This window comes from Podarcis filfolensis (assembly GCF_964270895.1).
Source record: "Podarcis filfolensis genome assembly, chromosome: 15".
NCBI lineage: Eukaryota > Metazoa > Chordata > Lepidosauria > Squamata > Lacertidae > Podarcis > Podarcis filfolensis.
In genome coordinates this window covers 20,109,341-20,123,004 of record NC_139618.1, presented here as the reverse complement: position 1 = coordinate 20,123,004, position 13,664 = coordinate 20,109,341, and the positions used below count along the sequence as shown (strand labels likewise).

The window sequence follows — 13,664 nt, the reverse complement described above, 5'->3', positions numbered from 1 at the left end:
ACGCCTGCAGCATGTTCCACATATCCTAACTATGGTTACATTTTTGCCCAGAATTAAAACCTCTTCCTGGTCCTGGGTTCACTGTTTGGACTTTGGCGCTTCATACGCATCTACAACATGCTATGAACCTAGGAGGAAAGGCGCATCATTTTTAGGTTCCGGTTTTCCGGGTCACTTTTGCTCCAGTTCTTGTCTGGGAGGGAAAGCTGTCTCGTTCAGTGTTCCCCAAGTAGCTGTCAGATGGCAACGGCTTTTGGCCAGTCATTAATCAACCAAGTTGGATGCTGTCCAGTGACCTAGAAGTGAAAAAGCTCAGTGTCCCGTTACCAATCCCTTGAGCCTATGTTGATTACATTTCCTAAGACATGGCACTAAACTGTGTGTATACAAATCAAGTTCCTCATTACGCCCTGGATATGAATCTGGGTTACGATGCCACAGACGGCATCAGATGACCTTGATAAACGTTTCAGTCCTTGGTGGTTGTCAGCTGTTTGCAAAGTGTGATGGGCTGGGGGAGTGGTGTGTTTGTGTGTGTGCTGTGCAGTGCAGTGTGATCAGACAAAACCTCTGATTGAAAAATCCCTCTCCTGGAGGATCTTACTCCCGTTCACAATTCATGTGCTGAGTGCCGCTGGAACACTGCTGCATGGGAATATGCAAGGCTCTTTTATGGATTTTAATCATTTGGTTTTTAATCTTTAATACCTCTGTTGTGTGGTGGGTTTTTTCTTTTTTTAATTTTGTCCCTGGCAGGCTATCAAATTTGGAAAGCGAAAAGAAACGAACACAAAACCCTCTAAAGCCAGAATAATAAGGATTAATGCCCTCCCTCCTCCTTTTGACTTGTTCCCATCAATCACAGAAGCAGGGGGATCCAAAATCCCTGACAATGGTGGCGTCATTCAATCACTCTTGGTTTGACGCTAGGAATTACCCGTCGCCTTTTTTTTTGCTCCCCACCCCCATCACCCAAGGGAAGGGGAGGAGAAAAACAAAAGCAAATGAATCTGGAATTCCCAAATAGTCAGTGGACCAGAAAGCGGAGGATGCAAAAGGAGGTTTTAGTCTCTGTTCTGTAATACTGCTAATTGGACAAGGCTAAGTAGTGCAAGGGAGCAGACACAGGAAGATGTGGAGGATGAGATTTGGAGGACTATGGTGCAGGATCCAGGCACGATGTTGCAATCAACCAGGTTTTGAACCAAGAACCTCATGGCAGTGTCCTGGAGCTCCTTGAGAGGAACCCAGTCACTGTTGTAGAAGGAAGAACATTGTTGCCCTCATGGGCTCTGGTGTGGCTCCACCCTATGTCAGCTTATTGGTTCCTTCTGGCCTGGTCTGGCTATAAATACCTCCAGGTGAGGCCTGAGTTGTTGCCTAGGCAACAGACAGGCCTTGGCCTTGCCTGTGTGCTCCTCCAGCCTTACTCCAAGTATTCCCTTCAGTCAGTTTTTGTCTTTCCCTGTCTGGTCTGGTCTCTGCAAACTTGCTTTCCTGTCCATTCTGCCTTATCCCCTTGTTCCAGCTCTGTGCTGGACAGATTTCTTGATTCAGGTCCTGACTTAGAACTGACTGTGCTATGCATTTGTCTCTGCCCCCCATCTCTGCTCCCCAGTGATTTTGAGGAGTACAAACAAGGGCAGAGGGAAAACACTGCTCTGGGATTTTTTCTTTCTTTCCAGAGCAGGAGTGATAGTGTCATGTGCTGGACCACATGGGTAGTTGACAGGCCTTCCTTGCTCAGGCAAGTTAATGGGGTGGTATCGAGGGTTTCAAGTTTTGCTATGGTCTGTGGCAGATTAGTATTAGAGGAATGAAGGAAAATAGTGAAGCAGAGGCTGGGTACTTCTTTCTTTTTCTTTGATGGGGTTCCTGCTTCATGACACCTCCTTGCAAGATTGTTTCCATTTCTGATTAGAAGTCAACTGTTGCATTTCAGATGCCTCAGGATCTGTTGTTAAAGCTCGGTATGTTTTACAACTTGAGCTTATGAAGTCAGAACTAAGTATCGCTGAGTCAAATGGATCTTGCTTCCAGGATTACAGTCATGCTGCATAGTTGACCAATGCTGTGGACCCAGGTCTCCCCAGCCAAATTCCAACACTCTAACAATCACTTCACCACCCTTTGCCAACTCACTAGCCTAAGGATGTCAACTGATCCTAACAAAATGGGTATTGTGCTATATACACCTGCTATTTAAGGTGTACATGTGCATGGATTGTCAGTGGTGTCTGCATTTTTGAACTCTTGTTGGCTACGAAAGCTGCCATGATAAGCTCCTGCACTTAAAAACTGAATCCTATGCCACTGGTCCCAAATCATGCTGCAACTCATGTTTCAGCTCTGCCATTCTCTCCAATAAACCCACACCCCTGTACCCACCACCGAGAGAGAGAGAGAGAGAGAGAGAGAGAGAGAGAGAGAGAGAGAGAGAAGGAAAATAAAGGGTGTACTTGTAGGCACACTATGATGCAAAATTAGCCAATTGTTGTCAATGATGCTATGACCCTGATTCAGATCTTGCTGTGAAGAAGCATCCTGTTTGGCGATGGCTAAGCCTTTTGGTTAATCCCAAGGTTCAAGGACCCACTGTCATGTGGTGAGCTAGATCATGGTCATTTGGCCTCAACTCTTAGGAAAAGGCCATAGCACAACAGTAGATCAGATGCTTTGCATGCAAATGGTCCCAGTTTCAATCCGCAACATCTCCCCACAAAACTGGGGAAGACCAGAGAGTCTTTGCCAGTCAGTGCAGACAGTATACCAGCAGCCTCCCTCACAGTAAGCTTCCGATGTTTGTCAGGTATTTTCCCCGTCCTGGTTGTCTTTTATGTTCCCCCCACATGTGTTCCAAAATAGCCTCCTTTCCTTAGCGATGCAACTAAAGGTTTTAATACTGTCTCCTGTTCCCTTCCAATTATACTCCTCCAGCCGATCAGAGTATCCCTGCCAGAGCACAGAACTCCTAGCAAATTACTTTAGGTTGCCTTCCTTCCCTTTATTTTTTAAAAAAGTAATATCTAGTATTTAATTTTTAAAAAATCCCTTCTCTGTTGGTGCACTGCATGTTCTGTCTATTACAGGCAACTTCTTTATCCAAAGCAGCAGTGAAACCTCTTGGGTTAACAACAACAGCTAGAACTAAAAAGGAAATGTGTTTTTTTTTTAATAATGAAACTGAAAATTGATTCCTCTCTTATTATTGTGCTCAATTGAGAGTTCTCTGAATGTGGTAGTTTTCATATAGATAAATATATGTTTTTCCTCCCCCCACCCCCACTGGTTGCTGAGATTCCACCCAGGATTATAATACCCAGAGTTCCCTGTGGAGAGAGAATGACTGTTTTTAAGCAGTTTAAGGCTGTGGTATAGATATGGTATCTTTTTAATAACTGGGGGGAAAGGGATGAAACATGGAGCAATATCCAGTGTCATGTGAGGGGAAGCTTCCTTGCACAATGAGACTTCCTTTCTTCCCCTTGCAGCCCCCTTGCATACCTCCCAGATCTGTCCCAGAATGTCCCCCAACCTCCAGGAGTAGATTTGGGGGGGGGGAGATGCAGGCAGGATGAGAGGAAGGGGAAATATAATGCTGCTTATGAAAAGCTGGACTGCAATCATATACTCACTTACCTGGAAGTAGCCCCTTTCAAATTCTGCAAAACCTAGGCATGTTTAGAATTGCGCTGTTGAATATGTGCTCACTGAATCTCTCTTCTGCTTTACCCAGAATTCTTCTTCATTCTCCTGAGTGGGAGCTCCCACCTTACTATAGCCTTGATTTTTATTTTATTTTAGGTGGCAGCTTGATGATGTACAACCCACCTTCCCAGCTATAAAAATAATATAAGAATAACACGGAGAAATTGATCAAAATCCTTCCTTCCTTCCTTCCTTCCTTCCTTCCTTCCTTCCTTCCTTCTCCCTCTCTTTCTCTCTCTCTCTCACCTGGCGCAATGGGTGAATGCATCTGGCTGTTAACCAGATGGTTAGTGGTTTGAGCCAACTCTATGATTCTATGGTTACAGGGTTCATTGTATTTGAACAGGGACCTTCAAGTACACCTCAAATTCCACTCCATCTAACTCCTAGTGGGAGGTACCAAAGCGGGTAACCTTGTTATCCCTTACCCCATTTTTAATTATAGCATAACTATCCTTCCTCAAATTTTATGCAAACAACTTTGGGAAAGGTGTGAGTTGCACCTGCTAAATGTTGACTGGTAAAGGTTTATTTTACTTCTTGAGTAAGATGGCAAAGGATTTTAACGCTGATCATGGGTGTGTGTGTGTGTGTGTGTGAGAGAGAGAGAGAGAGAGAGAGAGAGAAGATGGAGGGGGTGTGTGTGCCTATATTTTTCTCTCTCTCTCTCTCCCTCCCTCCCTCTCCTTCTCCCTCCCTCCCTCCTGACTGAAAAATGCTTCCATGCTCCTAGAGCTTAGCACAGATAGATTGAGATAAAACGTTTTTGGTGACGTAAGGGTCCATGTAAATGCTAAGTGTTGCTCTAATGGAACTGGCAGAGATAATGAGCACAAGGATAAAGGTCTCTGGAGGCCAGAGTTTTATGAATGTTACTGATTTAGTATGTGGGGTTTTGGACTCCATTATTAAAAACGTTGCTGACCTCTGTTCAATTAGGCCACAGTAGAAAGGTACAAGCTTGATGCTTGTCTGGAGGGTTCATATTTTAAAGCTCTTCATCCCTTCTGACTTATCCCATCCCAGATCCTGCCCGTGTGGTCAACATGCCACCCGTCATATACGTTCCTGTGGGGATACATGGATACATTCGCTGCCCAGTTGAGGCGGAACCTCCGGTTACCCTGGTCAAGTGGAACAAAGATGGACGCCCTCTGCACATTGAAAAGGTAGAAGGAGCTCTTGGTTGTGTATGATTTTGTTTGTTTTAGGACTTCAGCTGTTTATTACTTGCATTAATATCTGGACTTTTCTTCAGGGATCTCAGGGTGGCACGCAAGATTGTTCCCTTCCTGTTTTATCCCACAATAGCCCTATGAGGTAAACTAGGCTGAGATAGCGACCAACCTTCAGTAATGTTGGTAGGAGATTTGAAGCTGAATCTCCCCAGATCTGGTCTTGATCTACCACACTGATTTAATTATCCTGGTTGAAACTAGGTTTTGGTTGTTATCCTATACTTGCTTAGCTATGAGTATGCCTTGTTGAACTCAATGGGTCTGCATCTAGTGTAGCACTAAGTTAATGCCTCTTAGCTGTATACATGTTCCGATGAAGAAATTCACCGTTATTGCACAAGCAAATGCATAAGCAGGTTGCTAGTAACCTTGTTGCATGACAGATGGTGCAATCTGTTGTGCAATGAATTTCCACTAGCACATCCTTTGTTGCACAACATTAAACCTCATCTGTCTGCTCGGGCAAGAGCCCTTGCCCTAGCAGACATAGAATGTAAGTTACAGACCAATGGGACTTAGTTCTGACTAGATGTGCATAGGATTGCTGTTCATTAATCAGTGAGATTTTCTGATGAAAACTAAAAGTGAACAGTGCCCCTGCTCCATAGATATGTCCCTTGCTTCAGGTATAGCTATACATAGGAAGGTGAGGCATACAGTTGGTCAGAAATATATTTCTTACTGAAAAAGACACTTGCCCTTCTCCTGCTACTTTGCAGAACTCTTGGAAATTAAAAATGGGTGTCTTACCAGAAGAACATGTTCTAGCCCAAACACCGCATGTAGTTCTTCTTTGGTTTGGTTGGCCTCACCTGGATTCCAACATGACAGCAATAGCTGGAAAAAAAGTCAGGACTGGTCCTTTCTCAGGATCTTCCAGCTTCCCCTCCAGCATGTGAGAGCTCCCACCTGGGTGTCCCAACCTACTGGTTGAATACCTGTCCTGTAAGGAATGCATTTTACCAATTAGTGACCCACTGACCCACCCCCTTCCATGTGATCTCTGTCAATTTAGGCTGGGACACCCTTGTTGCATACAAAGATGCTTCACTTCTACCCTCCCCACACCATGTGAAAGTCTCTTGGCATTTAGAAGAGAACAATAATTTGGATTCTTCAATCTAATCAACAGCAATCTCTCCATCTAGGGTCTCATAGGGAGTTTATTCCTCTTGTCACTGTGGGAGATGAGCATCATTAATCTAACACTGGTGGAAATATAACGGGTCATCTGGCAGATATTACTATATATGGGATGCTTAAAAGATCCTCTTTAATGAGACTCCGTCTTGCTATTACCTTGGTTTGAAAAATCCTATCAAGGACTTCATTCTTTTAAATATTTAAACAAAATACTCAATATTTAGAGTTTCCTTTAAATATTAACAGTTTAAAGATTATATTCTGACTGTTTCTAATGGAGTGTGTGTGCAGGGAAGTCATCTACTAATGTGATTCTCAACTTCAGGCATGATAGTGTTGATGATCAGGGAAGGGTACAATCCAGCCACAGCTGAGCACTTGGAAGCCCTGTGGGTTTCCATGGGGAAGATACTTGTTGTGTGCTTAGCTCACTCATTGAAATCAGTGAGTGTTCATCATGCCCAACATTTAGAAAGATCATGCCCACTATTTGCCACCACAGACACATGATGTCTGTGGCTGATGTGGAGGATAGGAATCCAATGGGTTGGTCCAGTGCTGGGGAATCACTCCCAATATGGGTCAGGTGCCACGATCTCGCATAGGCCCACTATTGGGAGAGGTGTTTTGGCCCATCGGTCTCCTTGTGGATTCCCAGACAGAGTCACCCTTTCTGGACCCCTTTAACGGGGTGCTCCAGCCCAATGCCTTATACGCCAAAGTTGTGCCAGTTGCTATGAGGTAGGCGAAAGAAACTCAGTTCCAGCACCTCTCAGGTGGACGCCATTATCATTCTAAGAGAATGAAGGAGGTGTTCATGGTGAGTTCCTGCACCTCTTTTTCTAGAAAAATAGCACTGGGCAAAAGTCTGCAAGCTGGCCAGTTTGCTTGTAGAAGAAAATTGCTCATTGGCCCCGAATATGGTGACTAATTAACCATAGCAATGTCTTTACGCCAACTTGCCTGCTCCCCCACTGAGCAGGCCTCTAACTGTCTGGGTGGGTGGTAAATCATGTGTTGGTCAACTAAGAGGGCGGCCTGCTCCAGGTCACCCTCCTAAATACCCTAGGGACAGGAAGGGCACAACCCCCATGCCCATGCCCATGCCCTGATTGTGGTCAATATCCACTCTTTTAGAGGGTCCAGCATGGCCAGGTGGAGGGCGGCATCAGGCAGCCACCCCCTCCTCAGCCATGCAGGAAGGTGACAATATTCCCCTGTCTGGCTACAGCCACACTGTGCGGCAAATGTCCCCCCTCCCCCCGGAGCTCCAGTTGAGCAGATATTGCCCCAAGTAAGGGTGTTCCCATCAGCAGAATGTATTTCTGTAATGAGCAAGGTAGAAATGTATATATATGTATTAATGTATTAATATATATGTATTAATCTAGATTTCAAGCTGAGTGACGAAACATGTTTACCATAATCTTGTCATGGATTGTTTCTACCAAGATACAATGACAAGTTATGTTCATAACACGTTGATAACTTATTATTGCATGGTGCCAGGGTTGCATGTCTTTCAGGGGAAGGTCTGTTGCTTAGTGGTATAGCATCTGCTATACATACAGAAGGGGACGCGGGTGGCGCTGTGGTTTAAACCACAGAGCCTAGGACTTGCCAATCAGAAGGTCGGCGGTTCCAATCCTCGCGACGGGGTGAGCTCCTGTTGCTTGGTCCCTGCTCCTGCCAACCTAGCAGTTCGAAAGCACATCAAAGTGCAAGTAGATAAATAGGTACTGCTCCAGCGGGAAGGTAAATGGCGTTTCTGTGCGCTGCTCTGGTTCGCCAGAAGCGGCTTAGTCATGCTGGCCACATGATCCGGAAGCTGTACACCGGCTCCCTTGGCCAATAAAGCGAGATGACCACAGAGTTGGCCACGACTGGACCTAATGGTCAGGGGTCCCTTTACCTTTATACATGCAGAAGGTCCCAGGTTCAATCCCCGGCATCTCCAAGCAGGGCTGGGAGTGAAGTGTGCCTGAAATCCTGGAGAGCTTTTGCCTGTCAGTGTAGGCAATCCTGATCTAAATGGGAAGGAATTCAGTGTTGCACTAACACAAATGTTCCATCAGTGTATGCATTTCTGCTTGCCTGATGGAATGATGCCCCTGCTTACTCCCACTGCATGCTCCCCTGACCCCTCCAGAGCCAATGGGGAGGGGGCACACAGGGAAAGGAAATTGGGGGAAAGTCCCATTGAACTAGTGGGACTCATTGTGGTGGCTCCTGCTACCGCACCTATGGTCTGGCTTGGTATAATGCAGCTTCCTGTGTTCCCCACATGGCTCCAGCACTGTAGCTCAGGCACCATCTTGGCTGCATTCTCAGCCTATTACAACTCAGCTGATTCCCATGAGCCAATCCCTGCCCACCAGGACCTTTTTAAAGCCGTAGCCTTAGTTTTTGCTTTGTATTCCAAGGAACTTCTCTCTGGTACAAGGATATTCCCTAAGCTCCTGCCCTTCCTGCCACCCTTGATTGGTGCTCTAGATTTGTTTTGGACAACACAGCTGCTACTGGGCTGCTTGGATGGATACTAACTCCTCCTGTTCTCAGGACCTGACCACCAGAAATGACCCTCCCAGGGACCCAATGTTTGGCACGATGCTTTATTCAGAGGCATGAGATCTCAGATGTTTTTGAGCAGGCAACAAAGGATACCTTAGTCCTGCTTTGTTTGCAAGCTTGCTGGGGGGATCTGCTTGGCCACAGCTGGAGAAGCAGCAGTGCACCAGATGATCCTTTGGTCATCCAGGAAGATTGTTAGGAAGCCCAGTTCTTTTCTGCAGGGCCCTAGATTTCCTGCCTCTTCCCAGTCCCCGCTTTTAAACACCTAAACCTAAAAAATACATTTTTAGTCTTGCTTACTGGGTGATTCATGCTGTAAAGTGCAGTGCCAGGGATACCATGTTCTATCCACCACTTTAATACTCAAAGGAAGATCTATACATGGATACACATAGGTGTCGTGGGCCTGCACCCAAAGCCCTCTACATACCTAGCTCCTTCCTTGATCTGATCTGGCACAAATGGCTTCCCTTAAGTGGGGTGGGCACTGGGGCTGAATGTGGACCTTCCCTGGCCTTTGGAGGAGAGCGAGCATATGTTCCCTCGAAATTACAGTCAGTGGTAGCTTACTCTGGAATAAGTTGCTGTATGCTGGAATCGAGGCCGGCACTCAGGTTGGTATGGGATGATTTTGCACCCCAGCCATCATGATGATGGGAATAATTGGTGATCCTAGGGTACTTTGTTTTTGTTGAGCGCTACTGACCTGAGCTATATTCAAGCTGATGCCAGGAGGAGGAATTGTCCACATCTCATTAGCAGGGCTCTGTGTCAACATGTTTCCCCGAAGCGATACATCTGTGCCATCCAAGTAGGCCAATTATGATAACTGACCGTCTCCCAGCAGACAGAAACAAAGGGATTACAAATGCAGTCCAAAATGTTGACAAGGGGATTTTGGTTTATGAATCCCCCCCCCCAAATCTAAAGAACTGCTGTCCTGTTTCTCTCCTCTTCCTTAGCATTTGCTAGGTGTGATTCTTGATGTTTTACAGCTGCAGCTTTGAATCTTTCTTCCTGCTTCCCTCTCTCCCCTAAGAAAAAAAATAAAAAAGAACTGTGGACCAGGGCTCTAACTCCAGTAATTCATTCTCTCTCTTCTATACAGTGCTTGGAATAAAGTAGCTTGAATTAAAAAAAAAGTCCACTGAATTAGTTCAGAGACCTCTGAACAACACCTGAAAGTTGCCCCCATAACTTTTGAGTGAATTGAATGTAGATTAAGTTTTAGGATGGAACTTTGAACAACTTCCAGTTAAAACCTTCAACTTTCTTACATGTGGGTTTTCTTTTTTTACACTTTGGACTTTGGGGGCCTTTAAGCTTAAATATGATAATTGTTTGAAGGAATGAATTAAGCTATTCACATCCCACTGTGTCCATATTTTGATGTTGTTGTTTTAGTTGTTTGAAGTACACTGTATGCCTCAGCACAGCTGCTTGTAACATTGTGAATACTGAAAAGTATTTTGCCAATGATCATTTGGATGAACTTGAACGGAACATGAGCCAAGATAGTTCATTTTGTAAAGAGGGACCAACATGAACTGGAATTAATTTCTTTTTGGACACGTTCACCTAGAACTAGAATTAGCTGCTTTAAAAAAAAATGAACTTTCCAAGCTCTGACATTGAGGATCTGGCAGCTGCTAGGACGTTTCTGAATTAAGGATGAGCTGAATTGCTTGTTCCCATTCTGGAAAGTTTGGGTGATTTCACTCTGCCAGAATTCCAGAAGTTTGTGAAATTTGCAACATTGACCCCTTGCTGCATTAGAGGTTTCTGGGCATAGAGATGGAGGCCTGTGTGGCCTGGGAACCAAAAACCTGAATCAGAACAGGTACCTGGACAGACTAGACCCCCATTCCTGTATTTAATGTGTTGTGCTTAGACCAGGAACTCTTTAATCCCAATTAGGTACCTAGGAGAGATTTGCTCCTAACTCCCTTTCCCATAATCAGCTCCTGGACATGACACAGTCCTTAGGCATCCACTCGAAATTTCCTTAAATACCCATATTATTTCACTTGCAGAGGTGAAACCCATGTGTCTGCAGGGGGTCAGGGCAGGGGAGAACTTCCAGAAGGGAAAAATGCAGAATTGGACAGGGTTAAAATGCTCCTCTCTCACACCTCAAGAATTGGTCTTTCCCCTCAAAATGCAGCTACAGTAACTCCATTGTCTTAAAGGAAAAGTCTTTAAAACAGAATCCTACAACTACAAGTTATATTAAGTTTAGTGTAGTTCTACCCTGAATCACTAGGTGGTGCAAACAGCACTGTAGTGACATCTACTGACAAATGAAAAGCATTACATCAAAGTATATATTGAAATGTCAGCTGAAGAGGAGGGGTTCATTGCAGTTCCAGTCTATGCAGCATCTACACTTAGATATATGGCTACACATTCAACCAGATAATTTAAGCGGAGAGAAAAACACAAAACAGCCCTATATCTCATATGAAACTCAAAAACTGCAATGTGTCTAGTCTTCTCTCTTGCCTGTGCAGTTTTCTGGCTGGAGTCTGATGGAAGATGGCTCAATTCGAATAGAAGAGGCAACGGAAGAAGCTCTTGGCACATACACCTGCGTGCCTTATAATGCCCTGGGTACAATGGGCCAGTCCCCCCCTGCCCGACTCGTACTGAAGGTATTTATTTACTTTTTAAACATTAATATATTTCTCTTTAACTGAAGAGGCTCACAAAGCAACATACTCACAAAAAAAGAGAAGTAGTGTGGCACTGTGTACCCTTAGGCTTTTATTTTAAAAGGCATGGCACACAAGGAAAAAGGAACAGGGAGGGAGGAGGGCAGAACCTCCCCCCCCCCTTACAGGTCAGGCAGCAGTTCTTAAAGTGCTTATACCAATCAGCTTGAATGCAAATGGCCCACATACCCTGATGGAATGGCTGCTGCCAGATGACATCTGAGGAAAGGCTAAAGGTGGCTGATCTCTCAACAGAGGCAGTTGAATTGCTCTGCTTCTCCCTCAAGCTCAGCAGCCTGATGCAATAACTCTAAGGGACAGTTGGGAAGAGCCAGAGGCAGCTAGTATCTCACCTCTTGATATATTGCTGTTCTGAAAAGCTTGTGAACTATGCATATTGCATTGAGCATGCCTAACTTTGGATGCAATCCGCATCCACAAAATGCCAGCTGTGATGGCAAGACGACTGTTGTGAAGCTCTCCTGGCTGGGTGTGGTGTGCGGGGGCACAGTACAGAGCCTCTCTGGGTGCCCCAAATCAGATCAGCTCACCTAAAGTGAAGAGACCACAGGCTCTGATTTGAAAGAATTGTAGATTCATTCGATTGAAATGAGTCTGCCTGATTCTGTTGCTAATATGATAGAACACAGATCCCCAGCCCTTTTGAGCTCACAGGCCCCCTTGGAAGTCTAAGAAACTGCCACAGACACCACAAGTATCCATTTCATGGGGGTGGGGGTGGGGAACCAATGTCTGGTGATGCTTAGACCCTCCCTGCCCAATGAGCAAAATTCTTTCAACCTTTACAAACAAAACAGACAAAAAAAGGCAGCCCCCTTTAATAAAATCAACCTAACAACTGCAAAATGCAAAAAAAAGAGGAAGAACCCTTAATTTAAAAAATAAAATGAGGAGGGGCATGAGGATCTGGCAGCTACCAGGGGTGGTGGTATCTGAGTGCACCATGATGCCTGTGGGGACCCCAGTGATAGAACATACTATAACAATGCACCTTCTAAGAAGCTGAAAAAGTCAGCATGCAAATGTCAAGGAGGAGGAGATGGTGCTGTCAGCTGGAGGCATCCAGCAGAGAAGATGACCTGTCAATCTGCCAGCATTGGGCAGCTCTTACATACTGTCTCCATGAAATGGACAGTGAATGTGAGTGTGTGCGCACGAGAGCATCGTGCAAATCAAGTCGAGCAAGCTGCATGCTTGCATGAGCGTTGTGAGCAGCTAAGCGTTGGTGGGAGAGAGTGTGCGAAGGGAGAACGAACACAGAGAAGGTATTGCACACCCGCCTCATCCGTGAATTTACATGGGTCAGTGATTGTATGTATGTCAATGTAATCTGTTTAACCATCTGGCTTTTGGCAGAATCATTAACTGGCTAAAAGTTCTGTAATTGGATGGCAGATTTTTTAAATGCAGGTTTCGGCTGTGCGTTCAATGAGAGTTGTTCGATTTTTTAATTTTCCCCACCCGCCTTTCTCTCCCCTTGCCTTCCATCCCTGGCTGCAGGACCCGCCCTATTTTACGGTGCTACCAGGCTGGGAGTACAGACAAGAGGCAGGGAGGGAGCTGTTGATACCCTGTGCTGCTGCAGGAGACCCCTTTCCTGCCATCGCCTGGAGAAAGGTACCCGGCCTGCCAGAAAAATCTGCAGTGCCTTTGGCTTTTGATGAATATTGCAGACAGAGAAGCCACACTCTGTCCCGGTAAGAGCAAAACTGCAGGTTCAGCTGCTTCGCTTCGGGCTGTACTACTGCTGCCCCCGTCCCGCAGGTGGGTGGGGGAGAGACCCAGCTCCTAGCAAGGAAGCCTTAGAAGCTGCAGAAACCTTAGCCACCGTCAGCCAGCAACAGCAGCAATTGCAAAATGAGCCGCTCTGTTTTATTCATTTCTTTATTGCATTCGTATCCCACCTTTCCTGCAAGGAACTCAAGGTTTCCCCTCTCCTCATTTAGTCCCCACAACAACCTCATGAGATAGCTTTGCGCAGTGGCAGTATCGTAGCCAATGAGGTTAATCCGAGGCGCGATTATTGCTAATTGAAAACTTTTCCAGAAAAAAACAAAAACAACCTCATGAGATAGGTTAGGCTGAGAGGCAGCAACTGGCCCAAGGTCACCCACTGAACTTCATGGCTAAGTGGGAGTTTGAACCCTGGTCTCCCAGGTCTGATGCTCTAACCATTGCACCACACTGGCTCTCACTTGCCCACTTTCTCCACTCACTCCGGTATCTACTGCAGGCCCCCCCCTTGTGGACCCCTCCCTCTAGTGCTGCAGTT

The 13,664-nt window shown here is 45.6% G+C and overlaps 1 protein-coding gene across 6 annotated transcripts in view; it reads left to right on the top strand.

The window, feature by feature from the left end:
* Positions 1-13,664, top strand: part of IGSF9B (immunoglobulin superfamily member 9B) — a 119,588-nt gene that overhangs the window by 68,119 nt on the left and 37,805 nt on the right. For all 6 annotated transcript variants that reach the window (XR_014542072.1, XM_083588313.1, XM_083588312.1 and 3 more), the window contains exons 8-10: positions 4,735-4,877; positions 11,171-11,311; positions 12,893-13,009. Coding sequence is in view for 5 of the 6 variants with exons in the window: in XM_083588313.1 (XP_083444439.1) it covers positions 4,735-4,877; positions 11,171-11,311; positions 12,893-13,009 (401 nt within the window). In the remaining variant the exon portion in view is untranslated. The remainder of the gene's footprint in view (positions 1-4,734; positions 4,878-11,170; positions 11,312-12,892; positions 13,010-13,664) is intronic.